This window comes from Corvus cornix, chromosome 10 (assembly GCF_000738735.6).
Source record: "Corvus cornix cornix isolate S_Up_H32 chromosome 10, ASM73873v5, whole genome shotgun sequence".
Classification (NCBI taxonomy): Eukaryota; Metazoa; Chordata; class Aves; order Passeriformes; family Corvidae; genus Corvus; species Corvus cornix.
In genome coordinates this window covers 9,633,015-9,660,709 of record NC_046340.1, presented here as the reverse complement: position 1 = coordinate 9,660,709, position 27,695 = coordinate 9,633,015, and the positions used below count along the sequence as shown (strand labels likewise).

The 27,695-nt window shown below is 38.1% G+C and overlaps 1 protein-coding gene across 8 annotated transcripts in view; it reads right to left on the bottom strand.

The window, feature by feature from the left end:
• Positions 1–27,695, bottom strand: part of MEF2A (myocyte enhancer factor 2A) — an 82,652-nt gene that overhangs the window by 23,950 nt on the left and 31,007 nt on the right. For 3 of the 8 annotated variants that reach the window (XM_039557411.1, XM_039557410.1, XM_039557414.1), the window contains 3 exons: positions 24,207–24,404; positions 19,522–19,725; positions 2,687–2,836 (listed from right to left, as the gene is read on the bottom strand). In XM_039557411.1, coding sequence (XP_039413345.1) covers positions 2,687–2,836; positions 19,522–19,725; positions 24,207–24,260 — 408 coding nt within the window. In that variant the 5' untranslated portion in view covers positions 24,261–24,404. Of the gene's footprint in view, positions 1–2,686; positions 2,837–2,901; positions 3,034–19,521; positions 19,726–24,206; positions 24,405–27,695 lie in introns of all 8 variants that reach the window. The other 5 variants (XM_039557412.1, XM_039557415.1, XM_039557413.1 and 2 more) reach the window with 3 other exon arrangements.

Here is a 27,695-nt window from a genome sequence, read left to right as displayed (position 1 = left end):
GTGTTAAATTCTTTTACATCACATAATTACAGTTCCAAAGAATTATTCAAATTTCTCAAATATGTAACATTCAAACAGAAAAAACTGAAAATATTCATATGAATTCACAAGATCATAAATACAACAAATTTAACCGTTAATTTGGATTATTACAAAACAATGACAAGCTAAACATGTCTACAAATCAATGAATTGTTGCACCTTCAAAATGTAAGCATAAACATGCACATTACAAACAGTTATCACACAAAAAATAACAAGTTAGTAATAACATTTTCTAGTAATAACTTTGTCAAAATATTGCTACTAATCTCTAAGACTTTGTTTTTCAACAGACTAGAAAAATAAACAGAGCTTTAGAAAGTCACAAAGTTCAGTAATTTGAATTTAAACATTTCAGGTTCCACAAACCCCTGCTTGAATACCCACTCCATCTTTGCAAATCTCGTTTTTTAAATTCTAGTTTTTACAGCGCTATTTAAAATGCAACTGTTTTTCTGTAGTATGTATGTTTGTTATTCAACAGCTTTTGAACCAAAAGCTGAGCTGCCTGCCATCTATGGTACTCATTTGGTCGTGACTAACTTCTTTGGCCTTTGTCTCATTCCTATCCTTTGACAGTGATGGGTTTCTGAAACAAAAGGGACTATTTTCTTTCACAACTCTCATAATTACTGGAAACAAAACCATGACAAGTACAATTTAAGGGTAAAAACCCAGTAGTATTTATTGACAGAACAGAGAGATGATAGTTGTGATTAAGAGGTCAAAGGCAAATGACCAACACACATGACCTAGCAAGTATACTTTAAAAAATGCAATTTCATCATGTGTAGCTTAAAAATCACTTAGAATGATACTTCTGCACGAAAAGTTAAATACAAGAAATGTAACAATAACTATACTAATTAGAAGAGCAGAATATACTCTCTACAAGAAACAAAATCTCTTACTAACGAGAGCCAACAACAATGCCCCTACTGACGCATTCTAAGAATAATCATCAATTTTTGGCACAGATGGGAAGGAAAAAGTAATGAAGTAGAACAAGGTAATGCTAGCAAATCATTCACAGTATCTAACCAATGACAAGCCCTACTGGCGCTTGTTTTCAGGGGAAACTACTTGAAACTTCTCAGTATCTACCAAAACCAGGGTGTTTTTACACAGCATGCTGTCAAGCAGCTCAAACTAAACTGGAAATACCTGAAGCATGCTGAACACACTGCTAGGAGGTAACAGCTGGAACATTTTTTCTGTAGGTTTCTCAATACAGAACGAGTAAGTGACAGCCTCCCCCCACACCTTACAATAAAGGCTGCCTGCCCATCTATGGTGCTCATTTGGTTACAACCAAATTCTTCACGCTTTGCCTCATTCCTATCCTTTGACAGCAATCAGTGCAGGAGAACAAGAGAAGCTGTGTTCTTATACAGCCCCAGAAGTACTGGAAACAGAAACATAATTGCTCAAATTTAAGTTACAAATACATAGCTGTACCGCTAAAAAATAATGTTGCCTTCTTTATTTACACTGATGTCCACACAAACATTTAGGCTCTTCACCAAAAACCCATTTAGCTGTAACATACTGAGAGATGAGACCTGAAGATGTCTCAACACAAAAGTGTTGGATACCAAAATCTTCAAAACAAAGCAAAACCCAAAAGATTTCGGCTTTATTCAAGCGTAAGGTGCTAACAGAAGTGATGCTGGGTGTCATGACTGTCAGTTTGCTGTTCAGTCCCCAGAGGAGGTATCTCTTATGCTCTGAATGATGAAATGATTTCCAATATCAGCAAGTCATTTGGACACACTACTCAAGTGCCCCAGGGTCCGTGCAGATTAACTCACCCAGTCCACCTCTTTTAATTGCTACAAGATTTGCCATCTTAAAGTATTCAAAGGCTGTGGCAAAGCTCTGTATTAGTTTTCTTAGAAAATACTTAGTAATACTCAACACTAACAGGGTTTTGTAGGTGGAAATTAAATGTCATCATGAACACCTCCACAAAAAACATGCAATATTTCCACTCCTTTTATCCCCAAACTGAAGTTCTGGAGCCAAGTGACTTATGGCTGCACACTGGATTGGCACTTGGGAGAAAATTTTCAAATATCTTTCAGTGTTCAAGGAAGTCTCTGTTAGAATTTCAGCAGGAGCAACAAGGAATCTTTTGAGGCCCTCATTGTGCAGCAGTCTTGGTTTTAAATATCTAAATAACTTTCTACATCCAGACTCCAGCAAAATAAATTCTACTGGTTAGATGACAAAATTAATCCAATTCTATTTGCCTGCTTGTCACATACTGTAAAGTCTTGATCAACAGACAGATGAAGACCTACAAGATGTAAATAAACGATCCTACATCCCACAACGAAAATCTATCTTGGCAAATATATTTTAGGTAGGATTAGGTAATGCAGTGGGCTCCCGAAATTTTTAAATGTTATCTTGTGTTCCAAAGGTAGGAAAAACTGTGAGTGCAAAACCAAATCTAGAGATAAATCTTCTGATTCTTTATGATAAAATGTATTTTAACAAGACCAAATATCAGAATCTCATTTTTCCTCAGAAATGTTTTTCCCTTCTCAAGCCATTACATCCTCTTGTCTGTGAAGTGGTTTTCAGTGGTAAGCAAACACCATGAAAATTCTCATGCATGTAAGAGAAGCACAAACCATACTTTAGTACTCACTGCGATTTTATGATTCCGCATCATATTATCAAACTCTTCATTAATTTTTTTATATTTTTCTTCTGTATGTGGCGTGAGCACATATGAAGTGTCAGGGTCCGGGCTGTCGCACCCTCTGTGTTCCTTCTTGTTCAGAGCCTAAATAATGAAGTTAATAAAAAGGATCAACAAATAAAAAGTAGAGATAAAATAAAAGTACTTACAGGGCCTCGCTTGAAAATAAAATCACTATCTTCATTTAGTTTGCTGAATCTGTCCTCCGATAGTGGACTGTGCTCAAAGTAATCGTCAGCATCAGGGCTCTCACAACCATTAAGGCCTTTCTTTCTTAAGGTCTGAAATACAATTGGAAAATTCACATACAAATCATACTAACTTGCCAAGAAGTTTTGTACACTACTGAATCATTCAGAGCCCCTGAACCTACATCAAACTTTCACAGACAAAACTCACTGTGCAACAGACAGGATCAGTCTTTCAAGATAGTGGCAAAGTACACAAAGAGAAAAGGTTCATCCAGGTGCCATCTCACAGGTAACTTCCCCCTACAACCACTTCATCTCCCCAGCATTCCAAGTACAATCATTTTTAGACGTTGGCTGATGGAATGAAGTCGCCTGACAAGGAACACTCAAGCCTGTGGCAAAGGAGTTCATGTATTCACCAGTAATTAAAAGCCAGTTTACTGGATCTTCAATGAATTCATTTTAGCATCCCAATTTTAATAGTCACATATTAAAAAGCATACAGTTAGACAAACACAGTGGCTAAAATGTTTGATCCAATTAAACAAATGCAGGATATTAATATATGCAACACTCGATCTCAGTAGTTGATAAAGGCAGGATCTTCCTGCACTTCTGTCATCCTGCATAATAACAAGAACTGCAAAAAAGAAATTACATAATCCCTCTCTAAAATTACTTAGTTTGCTAAATATAAGCTTTTTCAGAGTCCTTTAGACTAACTTTATGGAGCTACTTCCTGTTTTCTGATGGAGAGCTCACATCAACATCCCCTGGGGGGGAAAAAGCAAGCTTGTCTACAATTCAGGCATTAAAGAAAGGATGTGAAACTACAGGTCTCATGACCAAATTACAAGATATATTTGTATTTCTTGATTTTCTTTTTCACCCTATTACACAATCAGAAATTTTTCTTTGCAAGTTCTAATTTAAAACAAAACAGTATTTAAAACATTACCTGTGGAAAAATCTTTAATGTTCTAAAAAAAAGTTTCAAAAGAAAAGCAGATTTTAAACAGATAAACGTTATCAGTACATAATGCAGCAGTAGGACTATATAGGCATGACAGAGTTGTGTACTTCCTTTTTGTCAGAAATTATCAATATTCCATGAATTTCACATTAAAACTCCTAAAGATCAGAAATCTGCAAGCTGACATTTCCAGCACCACTAAAAAAAATCCCATGTTTTTCCGTAGAAGGAATTTCCATAATGCACTGAAATTCTGACTTATAAAACAAAGTATTTTAGCTTATAGTATTCACCAGCATTTTTTTTACTGTCAACTGATTTTTAGTACAATAAAAAGTACACACAACTTCCTCACTATTCATACATATGCAAAATCCTGCTTATTTCTATTGCAGTTTTAAAGCAGGACTTGAAAACCCAATTCACTGCCTGAAATTCTTTAATATCACAGTTCACCATAAGCTGCAATTCCTTCTCAAGTTTCCTGGCTTGCTCCGTGTATCCCACACAGTATCTGGAACTCCCACAAAAATGTAATCACTAGATCAGCAGATGGGGAAAACAGGTGTAGACTCCTCCAGCACCTGTCACAGCTCCGATCCCGCTCCTCCAACCAATCAGCTGGACACGTATATGGACTTGGCCATACAAGGGCCGGCTGCTCTGTCTCTCAAGGTCGGAGCCTGTTATCCCTCTCCCAGCCCTTCCTAACAAGTCAGCCTGCCAGCCTGCTACACTTTGATATCAGCAGGGAAAATGTTAACACTGTATAAGCTGGATTACACTTAACCCCTGCAGCCCACGGCACTCTGGAAATAGAACCCAAATGTCTTTATGCAGCACTCGGCCTCAGCACGCAGTGCCCAGGACACGATTACAGAGCTGCACTGAGGCTCTGCAAAGAAAGGGCTTGCAAAACATGCACACACAGAGTCCAGCTCCTGTGATAAACATGCTGAAGGAACTGAAGTCTTGCAACAAGGGAGTTTTGTTAGAGCTCCTTTCAATAGTCTAAAGCGATCCAGGGAAAGCTTTTAAGTGTAATGCTGCCAGTTCATCCCCCCAGAATGGTCTGAAAATTATCCTCCAAGTTAAACAAAAAGGAAGAGATTTAAATATAAAAATGCCTTCTTCCTCTCAGTGACTGCATGTCATTTTTGCTAACAATGGGGTTAACTCTGCTTTGACTCATGAGGAAGGAAAATGCCTCAGTATCTCCCATTTCAGGCTCTGGAAACCGTCACTCCAGATGGGGTTCCTGTCATTGTGGAGGGATTTAAGCCACAGTTCCCTGTCACAGATAATAAAGCTGGGTCCGACAGGCAGAGCTCTGCCTCCTTATCACCGAAACACCAAGTGCCACTTTGAGGACCTGACCATAAAAAGCCTGCAAACTTTTATCAGTGCCCAGTAACACAATAGTAAAACATTCCTGCTCCATGGCCGGGGCTGCCCACGGAATGCTGCAAGCTGTTCACACGGGCAGGCGAAGCCGACGCGAGCCAGCCCCGCCAGACACCGACACAGGCCCCTGCTCCAGGGAAAACAAGGAGGGACACGGCTACCGGGAATCTGGGAATCGCTCCGTGGGGATGCAGGAAACCCAACCTCCACAAACGAGGGCTGACTCCGCCCTTCAGATTCTCCAGTGCTAAAATTTGTTATTTCTCCAAATAATGTAAATAACTCGGCTCTCTGAGCTATTTCCAAGACATTATCACAGAGATCAAAATTTTATTAACTCTGAGGTTGTTCAGAGGAAAAAGTGCCAGTCGGTGATACCAAGTAATTGGTGTAACATGAAGAGAGTTTTATTTCTCTCCTGCGATACACAAGCTTGTTTAGAACAAAATCATGTTTTTTGCAGTGGAAACTAGTAAATATATGGCATAATTTTTTCTTACTACAGCAAGAGGGGAAAAGAACATTAAACTTCAGGTTTTGTTATTGGATGCTCACTGCAATTACCTTCTAGTGTGAAGTCTTGGTTTCCAGATCATGTAAGGGAGTGTATAGCCCTCTCAGTAAATCTGTGTTACTTTCCACTTCCTCTAAGACTCAGCCAAAATTACTGGAAATTGTTCCAACATGTTTGCCAATGCACTGTATTGTGCCCCAGTAACTAAGATTGTGCCCCACTAACTAAGCTGTAACTAACAGCTTTGATCTCAGACTGCACTAACTAACTGATGAGAGAAAAGTACTGGTTTTACTCAGAAAATAATGCTAAACATATACAGGGAACCAATGCAGGTGTGAAATCTTTTTTTAGAAGAATGAACACAAAGTCACTACACAAGTATTCCAGACAGCTCTGGTCATCCTGATATTGCAGAATGACCCAGGAGCTTTAAACTGCTTCTGTTCCACTATTAGTTTAGTACTGATTTATTTTAACTTGAATGGCAGAGCTTAGAAAACATTGTATGAGAACAGCTGGACCAGCTATGATGGGTTTAAACATTGCAGTCAAGCACATGGTACAAGAGCCCCAATATTTTCCTGAACTTCCCCACACATATGCAAAGTAGTTTTTAATTGCACTGCATTTTGCTAATTTAAGAAAAGAATCATGCCTTGGCAAGAAGCATCTAAGGAACAGAAGAAGGGCTTCTTGCAAAACAACAACAGAAAGGAATAATTGGCTTCTCTCTACAATTCAATATAAATTTTACTGAAACCGATGATACAGATACCAAAGAGTATAAAAACACAATAAAGTCATTTATTGTTTGATCCTTGAGGAAGCAAAGATGATATTCAACCATCTCAGTGTAATTATCCTAGTACAAGCTTCCTTCCACAAAATCCAACAGAGACACATGAAATGCAGGAGCCTGAAGCCTGCTGAGCCCCCACAGCATGAGATCAAGTCACCTTCTCCAGGCTTGCTCCAGCCCTGCTGCAGAGCTGCTCCCACATGGCTCCCAGGGGCTCCAGACACTGCTCAAGGGCAGCTCTGGGAACGAGGAACTCTGAACCAATAAACACAGATGGGTCACTGCTTCCAGGGATGAAGAGACAACCCCAACTGGCCTTCAGCCCATGAAGACCCTGGGCTTTATATCCCACTCCAAAAGGACATGTTGCTAATGATTAAAGAGCACAATCAGCGTGTTTTGTGCTCTGATCAGTGAATTTGGTTAAAAAGCCAAGACTTCTGATATTGTGATCTGGGCTCCTTACCAGCCCTGGCAGAACTGTAAAGAACTTGATTATGTTCATTGTCACATCAGGAAATGGCATTTTTCTGCCTTAAAGCAAGAATGTAGGATGACCTCGTGTAAAAAGTGTTATGAAGTGTAAAAAAGTGTCAGGTCACTCAGAACATTCAGTGTTGGGTTTCTTGTAATATTACACAAAAAGGAAATGGTTGTTGCTGTCAAAGCTACCATGTATCATGTTAACAGCTCTATTTTTGCACTTACTATTGGAGCTGGCCAGAGAGGATTTTTGTTGGTATTTCATCCCAAATCATTGGGAAAACCATGTCCAAATTTGACTAAGACTGAAATGAAAAGTGATTTCCCTTGGAAAAGGCAAACCTTTCACTTAAATCCTGTGGTTAGTGCTGCTTCTGCTGTTGCAATTAGAGCACAGAAAAGCTGCGAAGCAGCACAAATTTGGAGGAAGTATGTTTTAAATATCAGAATTTTTTTAAAGTGTAAATATTCCTCAGGCTTGAAGTAATGGAAAAGCCCTACTAGTACTGCTAAGTATTACTGCTGCTCTGGTAGGCACCTACACCATGCACGTCAAAAGGATAAACAATTAAAGTTTCCAGATGCTCTACAGATACCATGCAATAGTGGAGAGTATTTTTTTCTTACTAAAATGAAAAAAAATTCTCCTTGTCCATTCTTTAACTTATTCTTGCTGGGATTATATTCAGTTGTAGCAGGAACAAGTGGGTTGCCAATGTAGGGGCTGAGCACCACAGATAGCAAGGAGGCAGAAGGGCTGGCCCGGCCTCGCTAGCAGCAGCAAACCTCAGCCTCAGCCACCACTGATAATCACATCCTACATGAAAAGCCACACCTTTTTTTTCTGACATAGTCACAGAATGAAGGACAAATAAAACAGTCACAGCACCAGATTCCCACCCGGTTTTCATTCTTAATACATAAAAGATCAGTGAGACAAAACAGGGCATATTCCTTCACTGCAGCTCAGCTCCCTCCCCGCAACAGGCAAAGACCACATGTATCACCATGGGCTGTACATGCAGCAAAATGTCCTGCTGAAAGCAAGACAACTGTTTTATTATTTGCTTCCTGATACATATTACTGCCAAGAAGTTGAGCCTAAAACCAGGCTGGTTTTCTCTTCTTTTGTAACACAAAATATTCCACTTTCATCAGCCTGAAAAACAGTAAAGTGTCTCATCTTTTAGATACGTTATGTCTCCCTTATTATGTATAAAATATATTCAAGTACCCGAGGAGTATTCTTAGTCACCAAAAGCTAATTTTAGTTTTTGAACTTCCTTCGGGTCAGTTTGGCTACAGAAGCACCATCATTCCTGCTTCTTTTCTCTAAATTAACAACACAGCTCTGCAGAGTCAGAGCTTGACCCCACAGTGCCAGGTACACGAATTTACCACTGTCTAAAATCCAAGCAGGAGTGAATCCCAAGTGCAGCATAAACATCAAAAGAGAACAGCCAAAGAAAAAACAGATAATTCAACTCAGTAGCGGTGGTTTTATCTATTTAAGCTCATCAACATTATTTCTGTAGGCTGAAATTTCTTTTTCCACAGACAGATGTAGTGTATTGTTCTTTGTGATGTTTACAAACTTGACATATTTTCATCAGGCTCTCTTAATATTCTCAACTTCAACCACTGAAGCATCTGCAAATTTCCGTATGAAGCTGTTTTCCTGTCCTTTGAGTTGGGAGGCTACTTACGTTTAGCCCTAATACTACTCCTTTCAGTATCCCTGACACATTTTCAATTACATTTTGCCACGCTATCAGTTCAAATTTCACGTTCTAATTATAGCCACAAACACATCCATCCCCAACCAGCTCAGGGAAGGAGTGGTGCCCAGCTTTCAAAACTTCCCTGAAATGCACAGGAGGCCAAATTAGATTATGACAGACATTTCCATGAGCTAAGCAACTTGGAGAGCTTAACTTCTTAAAGAACAAGACCTTCCCAGTCTTTCTGGCAGGTTCCCCAACTACAATACTGCATGCTAAAGAAAATCTGAACTATTGACATACTCTACTTTCAGCTTACTTAAATAATATTTTCCATACTTGTGCTCAGTTAGTAGTGATATTTAAAAAGTAAATAATTGACATTATGCAAAAATATATGGACATGAAAAATTCTGAGTGCAGTACTCAAAGTTTGCTACAGTTATTATATTTCTTGGCCAAATATTATAGTTTCCTATGGAAAAAAAAATGAAAAGGAGGTTTAGGATTAATTACTTATTCCAGGGTTTTACAAATAAAAAACTTATAACCCTGCCTCCCACTATCTATAAATACAAAGAAAAAGAAGAGCCATTTAAGCAATGCTGTGTGTTCAGTTTTAGGCAAAGGTATTCAGCATTTACAGATGGAAATTGTTCATGATTTGAAATTTTATCAGTGTCCCTGCTATAAACCACTCTAAGAAAAGACACCGTCTTGTTTCAAATGTTGGAGCACTTCCAGTATCTGGCAAATTTTAACATGTATCCCTGGCTTGCCAAACATGAAAGCTAGCTGTCAAATTCCTCCCAGATATGATAAAGATGGCACTCAGGATTCAAACTCTCATTTATATAAAATAACACATACAAAAGGTTTTTAGACTTGATATGGCATGAAGCTTAAATTCTAGCCTGAAGCATCTTTGCTGTGAAACATTATTTTAAGTAGATAACCACAAGCAATTACTAAAGAATTAGAACTTTATGGGCTATAAAATCCACTCTTCACCCCCAGAATATTACCCAGCTCTGGACTAGAAGGTACGGCAAAGGCAGCTGCATGCTTGTATTTGTGATTTTAGAGAAACACTATCTGTGTACTGCGGACTTTGTAAAGCAGTTGCTGACCTACAAACAAGCTGGATTGCTTGGTCCTAAATGAACTCCTTGAGACTTAAAATGATTAGTAATCTCTTAGCAATGATAATGCTGTTTCCACAGTGACACCTTAGTCAAGCTTTCAAAGTCCGATATTTGATGCATTTGTCTTTGTTTCACTTTCTATCCAACTCAGTAGATTACTAAACTTTGTATCACTGAGTTTGCATATCACTGAGTTTTGTATCACAGGTTTGCATTTTACCTGTTTTATAGAAAAAAACCATCAAATAGATTTTCCCATTAAAGACTACTAAAAGTGCCAGTTTAACTCAATCTTTCTCAATCTTTTTATTAAAAAACAAAGACAAAATAGACTGATATTCACCTTCAAGAAGCAAAAATTATTCCTTAGCACATAAATTAAATGTATTTTATAGTCCTTTCTAAATTTGCAAACGAACAAAATTAATGGTAAAATGGAGCAAAACACACAGTTCTATGTTAGAACATTCAAAGAGATTTTTTATGGTACATAAATGCTTTTTTCAGTCCTTACCCAAACAACAACATACAGATGTACAAACACAGCCTCCCAAATATAGATCTTCATGCACTTGCAATGGTTAAATCATAAATCAGCAGCAGCAGTAGCCAACTGAAGACCTCCTTTCAGCAACAGTGCACTGCAGATAAGCCATATGGAACATGAAAAGTTTCCAAGTGCAGCAATCCATCTGCATAATATCCTTCATAATCTTTTAGAAGTTCTTTAGGAAAAATATTATCTCCTACTCATAGTTTGCCAAGAAAAAAAATGGCTTAACTCCAATTAGAATTCATTTAATAAAAGGAATGGGATTCTTTAGGTCTACCTGCCCATGTGCTGTTGCAATTATAAATATTTCTTGTCCTGAATAGTTCTTTACAGCTTTAAAATTGGAAAGGATAACAGAACTATTTCAGTGTCTTGGTACTCAAGATAACTTAGTGGTACCAAAACACTAATTATAACACAAATTGCAACCATTCCCAAAGAAAATGTTTAGTAGATTCCATGGATTTATGCTCTTGTTAAAATACTACTCATATGTAAGATTAAGGGAACTGGCTACATCTCCCAGAACAAGCTCTAATACCTTTAATATTTCTATGGGACTGCCATCTTGTCTCACCAGAAAACACCCCAAAAATAAGCAAGTTGAATAAGACAACAGAAAGCAGGTATCTGAAAACACCAGCTGAGATCAGTGTGTACAACAGGAGGCAGAGAGCCTCCCCAAAAAGAAGGAAACAGGGTACAAGCAATTACATCTCTATTTTTACTGAACTGAAATAATGAGGATGTAGAACTTCAAGACAAAGCTCTAATGAAGTCACAATTCATGTTTCAAATACAGAACTTCTCAGCTGTGTGTCAATGGAATACACTTAATGTGGTTTTTTCCTGCACAGCCTCCCTTTAGTTCAAGTTATTCAAAAGCCAAAGCACCTCTTTGAAGACTGTCCTGACTTAATGTGAAAAGGGGGTGGGAAATCAAAGGTAGGACTTGGAGAGGTAGAGAGAAAAGGCTGTACAGGAATCAGGGACAGTGAAATTGAGTAAGCTTTATTGTGTAATTCATGTCAACAATGGATGAAGACTGGCTCTGGAATGCTTGAGGTTTTTTTCTTTTTAAAAAGTTACTGTAATAAGCAAGTACTGAATTTTAAGTTATTTGCAGGAAAGAGCAGGGCTTTAAATGGTATCAGTTTATATAGAAGAGTGCTCAGTGGGACAGTGTGTAACAGCTTTGATCTAAAAAATCTTTACAACATTCCCAAAATATCTGAGAGATTTTAATAAAAATATATTATTCACTTCCTGCTGAAATTACCTAGTAAATATTTCCAGTAAAATATAAAATTTGAGTAAAAATTCACACTACTGCCAATTTAACTAACTTGCCTAGCATTCCATAGTCTACGCTGTGAATTACTGTGCTTCCATATGAAATGTCACATCACTGATATGACAGGAGTAAGATGTACTATCCCTGGGAAGTCACAGAATGCACTGGATGTGTACTCCTTTACAACTATTGTGAAGAACCATATGTCACATGTAGCGTGTCACATGTCACAGAGCACATGAGAGTCACATGTTATGTGCTGTAGGCTATTCAAAGGTCTGTACCACAAGAACTACCACCATCAATATTTTTCTTTCTTCAGGTGCAGTTACTCCCCAAACCATTCCAGTAGCAATTACCACCTGAAGTGTTCAGGTCAGTGCTGAGTGTTACAGCCCCGATGGGCCACACCACCTGCAGTAAAACCCTGGCAATAAACAAACAACAGACTCCCTGAGCCTTCTGCTGCAGAAGCACCATCAGCTCAAGGCCCAAACATTAAGATTATTTAAAAGCCTCATATTAAAAACTGTAAACATGCTGAGGTCCAAAAGGCAGGAAGCAGTGAAGCACTGGAGATGACCCTCCCCTCCTTTGGCCAGTTCATGCTGGAACAGTGGCTGAGGAACAGCGATGATCAAGAAGCAGCACTGCTGCTGTCCCTCCTGCAAGGTGGTTAATCCCTGGCAGAAGACACAACCAAACGCACGAGCCTGAAGTCAAAAGCTAGGATTACATTAAGCCTCCACTCACATCAAACCTATCACAGAAAGAACAGTCCTTTATCTTCCTGTAGTTGCAGGAGATGCTTTGTTCTGGGTCTATTCTTTCCATGCACAGCTTGTGTAAAGTCACTCTCTCTTGATTAACAGATGCCACGGTCCTCGCTTTGAAATTGCAAAGTAAAAATACACTTTTCTGTCACTACAGAATTTCAAAAGCACCAAATTCTGCAGCAACACAAGGGCTGCAGAATACACGAGACCAGCACAGCTTGAAGAACTTGTTCATACAATAATTATGTCTTTGTGTGATTGCCTGCATGAACTCCAGCACTAACAAGCAATGAGCTGTTACAGATTTTCTTGGAGTCAGTTTTCAATCCTACTTAACACAACATCCCCAGAACAGCTAAACCCAGAAATGAATCTTTGACAAGCGTTTCCCGAGCAGTGGGTGTGAGAACTGGACGTTGTGTGTCTGTCCTGGAAATATAAAAAAATAAAGACATTCTCCAAACACAGTGCAGAATCAGTTGGAAAAACACCACTTGCACAGCTGGGAAATAAAACCAAGTTTCAGACAGAGAAGAATCCAGTCCCTGCCTATTGTATGGCCGATTCTGTAGAGATTTTTGGTAGACAGAGCACACAGAATCTCTCTACTAGTATTTGACATGATTTTAGGATTCTGGCCCTCCCAGCAGCACAGCCTCCAGAGGAGCATCCGATCCAGTCTGAGATTGTAATGATGCACAGCCAAGTCAGCTGTCATTCATTGCTCAGTGATCAGCTTTTTCTGGTAGCTTATTAAAAAATGAGAACATCACAGCAAATTTCAGTTCACAGCTTTAGAGTCATGTCACTGGTGTAACTGTGACAGGGCTGGCGTAGGACAGAGAGCACCCTGAACTGCAGCTACATAAAATCACTGCTGGCAATACAGCAGCCAAGTAGAGTCATTATTAGCAAACTTCAGAAACTTCTATAAAAAGATGCATTCTAGACAAACTTCAGATATCTACATGCTTTAAGTAGAGACTAAATCTGGAATTCATCAAAATTCAGAACACCAGCAGAGCATGGTAAATTTAAAGCGCTGTTCTAAGAGGCAGAAGAAATAATGTATTCTTAACCCTAAAACACTAAATTTATTCACTGCTTCAGATACAAGGGAAGTACAGCTTTAGATTATTTTAAGGCAAACCAAAACTGCTCCAAAAACAAAACCAAGAAAGTCTATCCTACTTCTGGAAATTCTTTATATATCAGCAACGAAGGAATGCAAAACAACATTAACTAGGAACAAAAACTTTTTGCCAGCATTGTCAGCTTGCTTAAAGTCACCAATAAACTGTCATTTTGAAATAAATAAATAAAGAGGCACATTAGTCATCAGTATGTCCAAAGCTATTTCGGCACCGCCAAAGAATTAAAAGAATATTGTAAAGTAAAACAGTATTACCAAATGCAAAATATGGAAAAATTAATAACAGTAAAGAGCTCAAAAAAATACTGTGGGGATTAAGTGTTGAATTTAATCTCCCAAACTAAAAAGAAAAGAGGAGGGGAGAGAAGAAACAAAGACACCATCGTGAGTGGCAACTGTTCTGTTCAGCACAAAATACTGTTGTCTTCTGTCACTATATTGAAAATAAGTGTTTGCTACCTTAATCACATTTTAAATTTTTCAAGGTAGTTGTTTCTTCCTAAATCATGAGTGGGAACTGAAACTCCAAGGTATAACCTGTTTGTAAGTCAGGTTCACAGCAAACACTTCTACTAGAAAAAGAGTAAGATTCAAACCACTATACACAGATACATAAAAATATGTGTGTGTATACATATATATATAAAAGCTTTTGATGACTCATTCCAGACCACTTCAGTTTTCAAGCACTTTCCCTCTTTTTAAGGTAAGCTAAAAGAAAATTTTAGTCCTTAACCATACATAAATCCTCCTCGATCACCTCGTTAAAATGTCTCAAAGGTATTTGTGTGCCATCTCAAATTATTTGAAATGTTATATGCAGTATAATTACATTTACATAATCATTTAGCAAATCAAGCCCGATAATGCCTATATTTTCTCAGCATCATGGGCAGATTACCAAGTCTTCTTGGTCTACTGAAATAATTTTTAAGCTTCTTCCTTCTTTTTAAATGTGTACCACTTATTCCCACAGTGTTTGGAGATCAAATGAAGCAGTTTGAAGTACAAAAATACATAATAATACAACCAATACATGCTGTTCTATCAGCCCAAAGATTTTTGCTTTGTCTTTCTTTAGTCCCCCAGGTCTTGCCCACTTCTGGCAGTTCTCCATCTATCAAATATGCAGGAATGCAAAACAATGTTAACACATCACAGTGTCAGCCTCCCTCCAGTCTCCAGTGTGCATTTAACCATCAGCATGTGCTGCCTCGCAGTTCTGTAAAGCTGTGCTGATATTTCACATAAATTTGGAGATTTTAGTCACCTACATTTAGCATCAATTTCCATTTTCTTGGTTGCAGGGCATTTTCCTCTTAAAAATAAATCTAAAAGCTTACGATGTACCTTGTCTTATAAAACATCTCAAAGAAATAAATATTTTTAAGAATTTGACCCAGTTTCCACCATCTTACTTTTTAGCTTTGAATAGCAAAATATGGAAGCCCAAATTGCTTTTCAAGTCCTTATCTAGATCAGATACACCAGGTATCCACCAAGGAAGGAAATAAGATCAATTAACCGAAGGTCATTCTCATCTAATTTGTATGTGTGCATCCAAGTATATATTTAGATACGATTCCCAGATCTTCATTTTCATATGAAGTCAACCCAAATTGAAAAAAAAGGAAGCAATGAACCAATTCAAGTGCTACCAAAACAAACTACTACACACCAACAACAGTTCAAAATACACATTGGTTATTCCCAGCCTGGAAAAGAAGCAATGTTGGGAGGTGGAGAAAGCTGGATAAAAAACAAAACCAGAGAGCTTTTGGTTTATAAACACAGTGTTTCAACACCAACTTTTCTGTTTATGCTCCCCACACTGCTACACTTGTCTCTTGGCATATGCTCCATCTGGCTGGGGAGATGCATCTGCTTCTTCCTGCTGCAGGCTCTCCACGTGCAGCTGAGCTCTCCGTGCTCACTCGGAGCCAGGAGCCAACAATCCCATCTCTGATCCCAGAGATGTTCCTGATTAAGGAATGTGCACTGCTCCTGTAACAGCTCTTTATTAAAATTTTGTGAAAACGCAGAGATGAAATGTATTTTAGTGCAAGAAAGCAGCTGATTACAGCAGAAGATTAAACTGGCTTGTTGACCCTGCTGAAAGCAGCAGCAGGGTAATTTACCTGCTTTGTCTGAACTCTGACAAAACCACTCTCGCACCAAACCATCACAAACGTTACTCCCCATTAGAGTCAGCAAACCCCATGGTAAAATACTTAATATAAACATCCAAATCACTTGCTGGAATTTACACCAGAGCAGTCCTTCCACAAGAATGAGGATGATTGCAATAATTATGTGCCATAGTTTAAGAGAGATTTTTTTGTACTTTCTAGTTACAATTTTTATTACAGATCATTACCTGTTTCAAGGACAGCTGTCAATATCTGGGGTATAACCTAAGCCTTATTCAGCACATTACACTACACTGAAAACAGCATTAAACTACAGAGCACAGGAGAGGCTCATTAACTGACACACACCCAGAATTCTCCTGGGCACAGATGCCAACTGGGAAAGTAGGTCACATTTTACACAGGCTCCTAAAAATCAAATCACCTCAGTCTGATGAGGTGAGATGAGGAACACGCAAAACCCACCATGGCCAAGTGTAGGTGAAATAAACACTGTTTTACCGTATCAGTCAAGGAAAATCGAAACATGGAAAAGAAATGAAAAGCTGAGCTAAACAGGCAAGAAAAGCCATCTTCAGCCCTTGACTCCCACGAGAAGTGAGGCCAGAAGAGAGGGAACAACTGTGCAACTGCTGCTTTCTGAGGCCTTCTTGAGGGGCAGAAGGACCCAAAATGGAAGCGATACCTTGTAAATAACCTGCAATAATCTTAACATCCTGCACTAAAGAAAATATACAAGTGCCTGTTCATCTCCTTCTTTTCCTTTGGATTTAAAAACAATGCTCAAGGTCTCAAATTGTCGTTTACATGTTAAAACATTTTGTTGACCATATGGATACAGAATTCTGATAAAACCTGAAATTCTTCCCATTTTACTCTGCAGAAGTACTTCTTTCTTCAGGAAAAATAATTACTTGTCAAGAATAATCTGTTACAGAAAAGAAGTCCATGAACACTAAAGCATCAAATGCTTTAACACGTACAGCAAGTCCTTCAAATCATAGACAGCACTTCAGTGTAACAATCTGCAACTGTGCCATTATGGGTTTGTAAAACTAAATACATGATCCCAGTATTTCAAGAATTTAAAGCACACACTGAATAAAAATGTCACTCTTTTCAATATCTCTATGTGGTCCACCTATGCTGTACAAGAGCACTACCTTACATTCCAGTAACCTCATAAAAGAATAGGTATAGGACAGCAACAGATCATTCCCATCTACAATAACATGTTCAGTGAAAGACCTAAGTGCATGCATCAAAAAAAAATTCTAATATTCATTTAAGATGCCAGTGCTCTTCCTCCCACTATGTTTTCACAAACATTCCAGCAGCAACAGAAGACACCAAGCTCTGGGCATATAAAAGCAATTCCTATGCCAAAACCGAGCAGGAGACAACTACAAGGGGAAGATGTCTCATCGATTTCACTTAATAATTTACAACATTGCCATCTACGCAGTACTGAAAATAAGTACCAGCAGATTTGCTCCCTCCCTTATCCAGCTTCTGAGCTGTGTGGAACTACCTTTCCTTCTAGCACAGGAAAACCCACCCTCCTGTCATGCAGATCAGGACCACAGTGGGTCCAGAATAGTTCCATGGTGAGCCTATGTCACAATAAATGTCATTTATCACATTCAAGGAGGTAAGTGAATTACTAAACTAAGATCTATACATTAGGTATAACTCCATAAAATGGAATTACTTATTATAATTCAGTTTAGTATGAATTTGACAGATTTTAGGCTTTCTTTTTAAGTAATTTTCATTTGTTAAAATAGAATTTCAGTGTATTTACAAAAAAGAGAAGCTATTTTACATTGTTGTTTCTGCATGTTTCCAAAACGCTGGTGATGTAACTAAACATCTATCACACTCCAAGCACCCATCAATCCAGAAAGAAAAAACTTGAAAATATTTCACAACCAGACTAAAGAGCACACAGGGCTAATCTGAAGGGATAGGAAGATGCATTCCTAAATTACACTGTATTTGAAAAAAGGGAATAAAGTCCCAAATCCCACACTAGTATAAAAGAGTAAACCCAGAAAGGAAAATTAGAAAGAATCTGCAGATGGGTCCTTGCGTGCTCCCTCAGAGCACATCTGCCCTTGGGTACTAAGTACACTTTTAATGTACTTGTCAGGGGTGAAACACTTGACCCTGGTCAAAAAACCCCACCAAAAAGAAGAACCCAAATAAAGCAGCCTTGCAGAGAATTATTCTGGAAGAGGTCCTTAGTCCTCGTGATGTGAAGAGGCACCATTACCATGAGTCACAACACAAAGAGGCCCTGCATGCAGAACAAAACCCAGCTGAACTTTCATCCCTGTCTCAAATTCACGTCTGTCACAATCAAAAGCTCATTCTGCAGGAATTAGGTTTTCCCTTCCTCTCCAGCGGCTATCCCTTATTTATGCTAATCCAGTGACTAAGCCTTCAACTCTTCATGGCTTGCATTATCCCTCCCTTTAGAACCCAATGCTGAAGACAGAAGTTGGGGAGGGTTTTTTTCTGATCATAAAAGACAGTTGACAAATTAGCAGAGAATCTTCTCAGAAAGAAATATAAAGCATTTGTCCGTATCTCAGTTTTGTCAATCTGATTTTTTGCTTGCAGACTCATGTACAAGATCAGCTAGTACCATCCCTGTACTCTGATCCCTTTGGCAATAGGCTCTTCAGCTATTCAAGGCTAATCATTATTCTGAAATCATTCCTAAAAAGCAAGGCATTTGTTCAGAAGACAACTTCAGAATTTAAATTAAACCCTTAAGTCAGCCACCTGTTTTGGTCTATTTACAGGACTACTGGAGACATGCTCTGAACTGCAGTTACAGTACATCAAGGCTCCAATTGCCAAGAAAATCCTTGAATTCTACTGCACCTAATTTAGAAATTATGTACTGAAAAGAGTTTCTATTTAAAGCTCAAGCATTATAAAAGTAGATGAAACCAATACCTTGGAGTAAATATATTCATGTTATTCTATTACTGCAGAAACTGCAGTCATTCTGCTACTATTTTAATTGACAGTCACTGGACAACAAATTTAATTAAGTTTGTTTATTCCACAGATTCTCTTTTTTTGGCTTTTTTTTTTTTTTTTTTTTTTTTTTGGCTGAACAACGGGCAGCAGAGGCAGTGGCTGATTTGATCCATGTTCAAGATATGACTGGTAAAGTGGCTACTACCTCAGAGAAGAAAAAGGGCCAACTCTAATTGTCTGTTCGGCTGAGGGCACTCTTTTGACCTTCCTCTCCCACTCAGTCGATTTTTTCTCCCCATTAAAACCCTGAACATTTCTCCCCCTCCTTCCCTAGAAAAACAACAATTTTTCACACCTCTATTTCCATTGCCAAATGTGATTTAAATCAAACATGCTTCCCAGAAACTGGCAGGGGGTGGAGGGCAGATGGGAAAACAACATGGCTGTAAAGTTATTCCCTTAGAGAAACCAGACTAAAAGCAGTAGTTTACATTTTGTAACACGGTATTAAATAACTTTAAAACATTTGGTTAAAATGTCTTAAAATACTCTACGTTGCTCTATATTTTAAATATTAAGGAGATAAGAAGACTGACGTGTCTTTTCAAATTGTTACCTCAACGATATCTGAGTTGGTTCTGCTTTCATGGGGCTCGTTGTATTCTGTGTATTTTAGTAGAACTTTGTCCATGTCAGTGCTGGCATACTGAAAGAGTTTGTTAGAGCTGTTAAAAATGATGAGTGCTATTTCACAGTCACAGAGCACACTCAACTCATAGGCCTTCTTCATTAATCCAAACTTCCTCTTTGTAAAGGTGACCTAGAGAAGAAAGAATAATGATTTGTTTTTTTAAAACACATGACATGGATTTGAAGGAAAGTAATCAAGGAATACACCAATTGACCCTACACTATTTATTCCTACTCTAATATGCAGATTAAACACAAGAACTACCTATACTTTCTGGTCCCAGTGCTCTCTCTCTCTATTAGACTAAGTTAAACAGTTACACACCCCCAACTCTTCCACTGGTAAATAACCACCAAGAAGAGTTAAATTTTAGTTAGAGTTTTAGTTAGAATAAGATAATTTAGCTTTATTTCCACTGTTCAACAGATTTTGACTTTCCAGGTATCACAGTATTTTCTTCTGTGGTACTTACAACTGTAATTCTAATAAGATCAAAGAAAACAGAACAATCAATGGAAGTAACACTGTTACTATGCACTATGATTTCTAATTATGCAAAGTTATGAGATACTGCTATTTCGTTGCTATTAAGTCATCTAATCAGATTCACTTATAATTTGACTTGTTTTCTGCCACTTGGAAACATCACAAACAATTGTTCTGTCAAGTTAGAACTGCTGTGGGGAAACAAACCCATTACAGACCATCACACAGGAGCACTTGCTCATTGGGGAAGGAGGAAACAGTTGAAAAAGTTACCATCACTTATGACCCAAAAAAAAAAAATTTAAAAAAATTATTCCTTTCACAAGACAGCAGCTAAGGATATGGAAGTGTCAATGTATTTGACAACCCCCTATTACAATTCCAAGCATAAGCCTCTGTGACAGGTGAGTGATCCACATGCCCATGTTCCACAGACAAGAGTCAAGAAGTTTTTGCAAGACAGGAATAAAGTAAGACACAAGAAACAGCCAAACCTGTTTTCTGGATTTCTATAGTTTAATTAACAAGCTGCACATCAAGTTTTGGAAAACAGATGGGAAACTTCTTCCTTGTACACACACCTGAAGGCTTTTTTCTACAGAGATGATTATCTCGAACATGTTACCTTTTTAATACTATCAATAACACAAAATATATCCTATTCTTCCCACCACATAAGCAGTCTCAGAGGATGCACAGATACAGCTGTTGTTCTTCTGACACTTAAAAGGTTATTTCCTGAGTATGAGCAGGGATAGAGAGGTACCACTGGTTAGTGTTTGTCAGGAAAAAGAGATCATAAACAAGATGTGTGTGTGCTGTGTCACCTGGAGAAGTCCTCCAAAAAAAGAATGGCTTACTGCCACTGAGGACCAATAGGATCCTGGACAAGGGCTCTTAATTTCTTTACTGAAACTTGATCTTTCTCACCTCTTGTAAGGCTGCTTCACTTGTGAGATTCTCAGCTGGCATCAACTTCTCACTTGGTGCTTGAACAGTGCTTAGCACAAACCCCTCTACCACAGCACTCCAAGCTCATTAATGCACACAGATTATTTTAAACTTGGTTTTCATTTCAGAACTTCAAAAGCAGGCTTAGTTCTGTAAATGTCTCCTTTTTTTTCCTTCCATTTAGGACCACACCAAACCCAGAAATATGTCTCTTTATTGCAGGTAAATGATTTCCCCAGCACTATTTTAATATTGCTTAGCAAAAAAAAATGGGTGAGGAGGAGACAGCAAAGGCAGCAAGACTGAGCTCCTTTGATATCTAATTTACTGCACTGGATTCTCATCAGCTTAATGAAGATAAATGTCCTACAGCTCATTCAAGCAGATAAGGCTGCTTAATTAATAATACAATGACAGTCTCATGACAATCGTAATCCCCCCGAGGAATGGTCTATATATTCTGTTTTGAGCTCACATACAATCCCATCAGGAATGAGATGCTTCTGACAAAACAGTAGTTTTTCTTCCCACACAAGTTACATGAACTTGCTTTGCAGGCAGAGCTCTGTCCCATTCTACTCATATTTTCAAAGAAAAACACCTAAACCTCAAAGTAAACATGCAACCAGGACATCATAGGCATGTCCGTGAGTGTCCTACTCAGCAGCTATACAGGCCATAGAAAAAATGACAGGACACAACCAAACTACACTTTCTGTTCAGCACAACAAACCCTAAATGCCCTCCTTATCTGGGTCAATGAAAAAAAATCTCAAAGTAAATATCTTATAAATTCCCAGTGCATCGGGGCATTCTAATGTGATAAAATTCTATATACTGGCTACCAAAACCACAGGACACCAGTGGGGATAAAGGCCATCGATACCACTACATATAAAAAATAAGATTCCACTAACAAAAACTATTTAATCTCTCTAAAACATCTTAAAAACAAGATGAAGTGTGTTTTCATCTGAGTTTCCACAGAAAAAGGACAAGGCAAACCTAATCCTGCTTTTAAGTTAGAGCTTAAATCCTCTTCCTTGTCATTAAACAGCCCAAAAAGATGCTAGCCAAAAACCTGCTAGAAAAAAACCCTAGAATTTCATCTCCCTATTTTGCTTCAGTCACAGCACTGGTGTAAGGGGTCTAAAATTTGATACAAATGCACTGATTCTCTTCCTCTCCATTGTTTCAAGCTGAACAATGGGATGGAGATTCAAAAGAAAAAAACAATTCCTCCTGAAAGAAAAAAAGCACCTCACCAAAGTCAGGATAGAAGAATAATGCTATTTGTATCTCAAGCAGAAAAAAACCAAGGTTGCCCAACTTAATCCAGATTCATTAAAAAAAAGGCATAAGGGGGATCAATTTCCACCTCTTACATGTGCATTAAGTTGTAGAGCAAGATCTGGAAAGAACTGAAGTTATTAATTCATCTACTTTTACTACGTGTACTTACAACATTTATCTACATCAAACATAAAGTCACTGGGTGATTAAAGCTGTTCAAACACAATACTTGGCTTTCTCCCAAACTCCAATAATACTTTTCTTGCTATATATAGACTTCTCAGAGTTTACATTGCTTTAAAGTGATACAGGGAGAAAAACAATCTTGATTTCACCAGCGAAACAATGGGCTCTGAGCTGATGTGTCAGCAGCAAGAGTCTCCCATAGAATTCTGACACTATCCCAACGTCAAGCTGGTGCTCAGAAGTTGAAAAAGGAAATCAAACATCAGGAAGGGAACAGAACAAAGCAGCAGGACACCACTATATAAGTCCATGTTTTGCCTGCATCCTGAAGTCCTTTGGCCACCCAAAGTAATGTAGCAGTACTTCAGAAGGTTCAGGGAGAAGTAGCAAGAAGTGTGGAACAAACTTTGCATTAAAACAACTAAGTAAGCAAGGCAGCTACAGCCTGAAAAAACTTATCTTAGGAGACAATAAGCAAATGTGGACAGACTCTAGATAGGGAATCACTGTTGCCTCTTCCATACAAGAGCTAAATAATCAGCAGAACCATGACAAAGGGTAAATAAAATGGTGTTTCTTGAAACAACAGGCAACAGACTTAGAGGAAATTCTACACAAAAGATGTTGTAAATGCTGCAACGTTATAAGGGCTCAAAGGATAACTGAACAACTTCACTGGTGGGGGTGGGGAAAACAAACAAAAAAAATCCATTAATGGTTACTAAATATACGGAAACCACATCCAGCTCAGGAAATCCCTGAGCTAAGAATAGTTAAAAGCTGGAAGAGGATTACAGGGTCGTGTAACATGTGCATCTCCAGCCCACACGTATTTGCTCATGACCATCACTGGACAAAAGACGCCGGCCCACCAGCATCTTCAGCCTCAGTCACCAGCACTGTTCTTAAAGATCTTAAGTCATTCCTGTAATAACTTGCCTTAAAAATGATAGTTTCCAGTTATCCCACTATATATTTCAGTATCCAATTAAAATTTTATTTTTTATCTCATGTAGCAATTTAGAAATTAATAGGAAACATTACTGCTAGAGTCATCAACTTCTGGTACTTTTCACGTTCACAGGGCACAAGCAGCCAAGTGAGCAGTTTTCCCCAAAACATTCATTTTGAGCACTCTTCCCTTCTAACTGACAATTTTCAATGATAGTTGTAGCAAACAGCTCTTAAAGGAAATATAAATTGATGGTTTTAAATAGAATGTTAAAAAAAATTGTTACTATATCCAAAGCACTGTAGATATTGCCCACAGCTACCTCAAACTCCTCTGTCAAAGTGTTGCAGAAAATACTTTTACTAGATCCTTCCTGAATTTCTCATCCTTTCTCTGTCTTCAGTAGAAAGTGTTCCTAGCAGTTATCAGATCAAGTGACGTGCATGTTTAAAAACACCCCTCCAATCTACTGGTAGTACAGGCTAGAGTACCGTTTAAATAGGAACAACAATTTAAAAATTTGATTTAAAGTAGTAATAGTTATTACTTATAAATAATATTTTTTCCTCAAACAGTCATAAAATCACTGAGGTTTCTTATTCATATTCTGGCAAGGGCATCTGTAGATATATGAAGACAAAGCTCAGCTTTAGAACAATGAATTAGGATGAATGTATTCAAACTTTCCATTAATTTTTAAGATTACTGATGGACCTGTTCATGCGGACTCCTGGTTTCTCACCTGCCTATTCCGTTCATCCATTATTCTCGTGATCTGTATTTTCTTTCTCCCCATTTTCGCGTCTTCTTTCTTTTGCTTAGCAATCCAGAAACAAACTAATCCAAGAAAAGTCCCTCTTCAGTGTTCTAACACATGATACAGTTTTCTTTTACTTTGTCTTCAGCTTGCGAAACGGTTCCTACTTCTTCTTATAATCACCTAAAAAAACGGATAAAAATTAATGTATAAATTACTAAAATGGAAGAATCATTAAAAACCTGTAGAGACAAAAAACACATCCACCATGAAATTTCAGTGACAAATCAAGTATTTTCATTAGTGAAGTATTATACTACACCCTCTCTTCCAGTTGAACTCCAACTGGTTTGCTGCATTCTACCTATAAACTACAGACTTAAAATGACCAATAATTTCACACACTTTCAATTGAACGCCTTAAAAATGTAATTGTCAAAGGGGTGGTGCTCATCCCCCTAAGCTTTAGGCTTTTAGTTATCTGAGGTTTCACATATTTATTAAATTTTGGTAAACTCCAGTATTTTAGGGAACCTTATAAAGAAACATTTTGTGTTTCCTGTTTCTCCAGTAAAATTATCACAAAAATAACAAGAAAAGCCATGAGAATATCAAGTTTCTGTTCCTAAACCAAATTACCTCTCATTTTGTGAGACAATACTTGGGGTTCCACTGGGAAACAAGAGGGAAAAGGAAAGAGGGAATCTCTCTACTTAAAAGAGACCACAGAAAACAGTTTTGCAACAAAACTATTTCATGGTTACCAAGACACCAAGGAAGACCTGAGACCTGACACAGTTCCTCTCTCTCCAATAACCCCTAAGTGCCACATCTGCCAATACCCAGTTGCAGCCCAGCACCTGTTTCATTGTTATATTGTTCACCAAGATAAACATGCCGGAAACTTGAAAAACTAGTGTGCCACCACATTTAACCCTGCACTGAACTGCCTGATATTTAACAAACTTCAAAAGTATTTTCAGTAAAAAAAAATTGCTAAGCTATATTCCAGACATACTGCTTGAATTGTAGGATGATACTAGTTGAAGAAAACTGGAGAACAATTTAAACTAAATGGCTTCTAGAACATCAAGTGTATACTAGAATGTATAAACATTAAATAAGTACACCTTATTTATCTTATTACCACCTAATACTCATTCAAAGGGGCAAAACCAGCCCCAGTACTATCTGATAACCTCTCTAACTTTCCAACCCAAAACATCTTCTGAAGTTAAGCCTTGCATATTTTAATCTGGGTGTCACCATGCCATATCCTTGAGGCCATGTGTAGAAAGTGGTGCAACCACATCACAATCAGTTAATGAGCAGAGACAGCAAGAGGCGATTAGTCACAGGCTACACTTCACAATACATTCAATTTACGCTGAGGAAACAGCCAGGATGTTCTTGGGAGAAAAAAAAACGGAGGTGGAGGAACATCACAAAATGAAGGGATGTCATTTTCTATTTACCTGACAGCAACAAAGGACTGCTTTAAAAAAAACAAAATGCCCAAGAGTATTTAGAAATACTATTTCATGAAATTTAATATCAAATCAACACTTACACAGTATGATGTCCACTGGTCTAAAGGATATGCACTAAACATTGTCTATAAAGCAAAACACTTGAAAACATGCATCAACATTGCATTACTTTTGTTTTCTTCATGAAAAATAATTTCTTCCAAGGTGCTGCTAAGAAGGTAATTAACAGCCAGTGAAGACCAGATGAACTAGCCTCTATACAACCAACAGCACACAGCAAATATCTTCCATGGAAGCAACAGCTGAGTTATAGATTTATCCCATTGTTGCCCAAAAAAAAAAAAAATCTCAGCTCATGTGATGATCACACATTAAATTTAGTTCTGGAAAAATCTGGTCGCATCCCTTGAACATAGCTAATCAAAGGATCTCTAACCAGCTCTTAAAATTTGTTTTCTCCTTCATGCGTGGCTTCATTTTTTTAAACCTACCATGTACTATTGAAACTGTTCTCTGCATATGGAATTACCAGAGTCCTTCCTCTGCTTTTAAAAGCGCACCCCGCCCCCATCAACACTAGTACACAGAGGTGACCACCACACAAGACCAGAGATCCATCTGGGCCAGTATTTTATCTGTGGCTACTAGCAGATATCACTAGGATGGTCAAGGAAGAACCTAGGAATAGAATAATAAAAATGTAAACCACATATTAAGTGATTTTGGGATCAGGAACTTCTGGAGTCATTCTGCCGCCCGCAAGACATATTGAAAAGCAAGTCTATGCAGTGAATAAAATAAGGAACTCGAGGGAGAAAGGAAGATAAATACAATGTGAGATTATGCAATATATATACTTAAGGATACAAAATAAGAGAGGCACAAATGTTTTGTATGAGCTAATGGAAGGCACAGTAGCAGGAAAACACTCTTATCTGCTCTATGTACCATCACACAAAGGGAAATGGGAAACAGTAATTTTCACCATCATTTTGTTACAGCTTTGGGGTGTTGTTTCAGGTCTTTTACAGTGTGTATGATCTATTAAGCATACATGCTTCAAGCTATTTCCCATTTATGACAATTCACTGTTTCCGCTCATCTCAGGTCTGACTTTCTTCAGCCTTAAACATTGTATCACTTAGAAACTCCCAATTCCTATTTGCATGCGTGTCCATCCCGGGTCCAGGCTGTCCTCCCTCTCCCACAGGTTGCTATGGACACCAGAACATGGCTTGGAATCGCATTTGCCAAAGGTGGCCCTGCTCCGAGATGCGGCATCTCTGTCATTCTGAAGTCACACACAAGGTGATTTTCAAGGCTAAGAATTGAAACAGAAGTTTGGCTTGAGCTCAGGGCAGAAAGGACCCTTACACAGCTGCAAATCAGAGAAAACTGTTCAGTAAAAAGGGACTTCTCATGCATGCTCAGAACCTCCCAATGGGAAGTTATTGCCAGTGACAAAGGCATGATACATTTCTCATGGGAAGAACGACTTTTCCTTTTACTCATCCTTGATCACATTACAGTTGTGGTTTTATTTTCTATCCTGACTAGCAACAAAGTTATGCAAGATAAGATATAAGACTGGGTCCACTACAGGGTTATATCAGAAATGTAACTAGCAAAGTTTTCATTTTGCTAAATCATAGTTGCACTGCAAACACACATCAGGCAAAACTCTTAATTCACAAAGCCATTTCATCTAGATTATCAACACACTTTTGCCCAAATAAAGGAAAACTTGCAGATATACATATGAAGATCAACCCACATTTATATCTGAGAGTAAATATGAAACTAACATGAAGTAACCTTGATGAAGGTAAAGTTCTACTTCCTTAAGTTACAGAATCCAATCACAGCCACCAAAGCTGCTTCGCACTAGTTGCATGGGCACACAGAAGCAAAAGCTAGTTTGTCTTAAAGAAGGACTTCAGGCATCTATTAAACAAAATAATTAGAGAAAGAAGAGAAAAAGAAG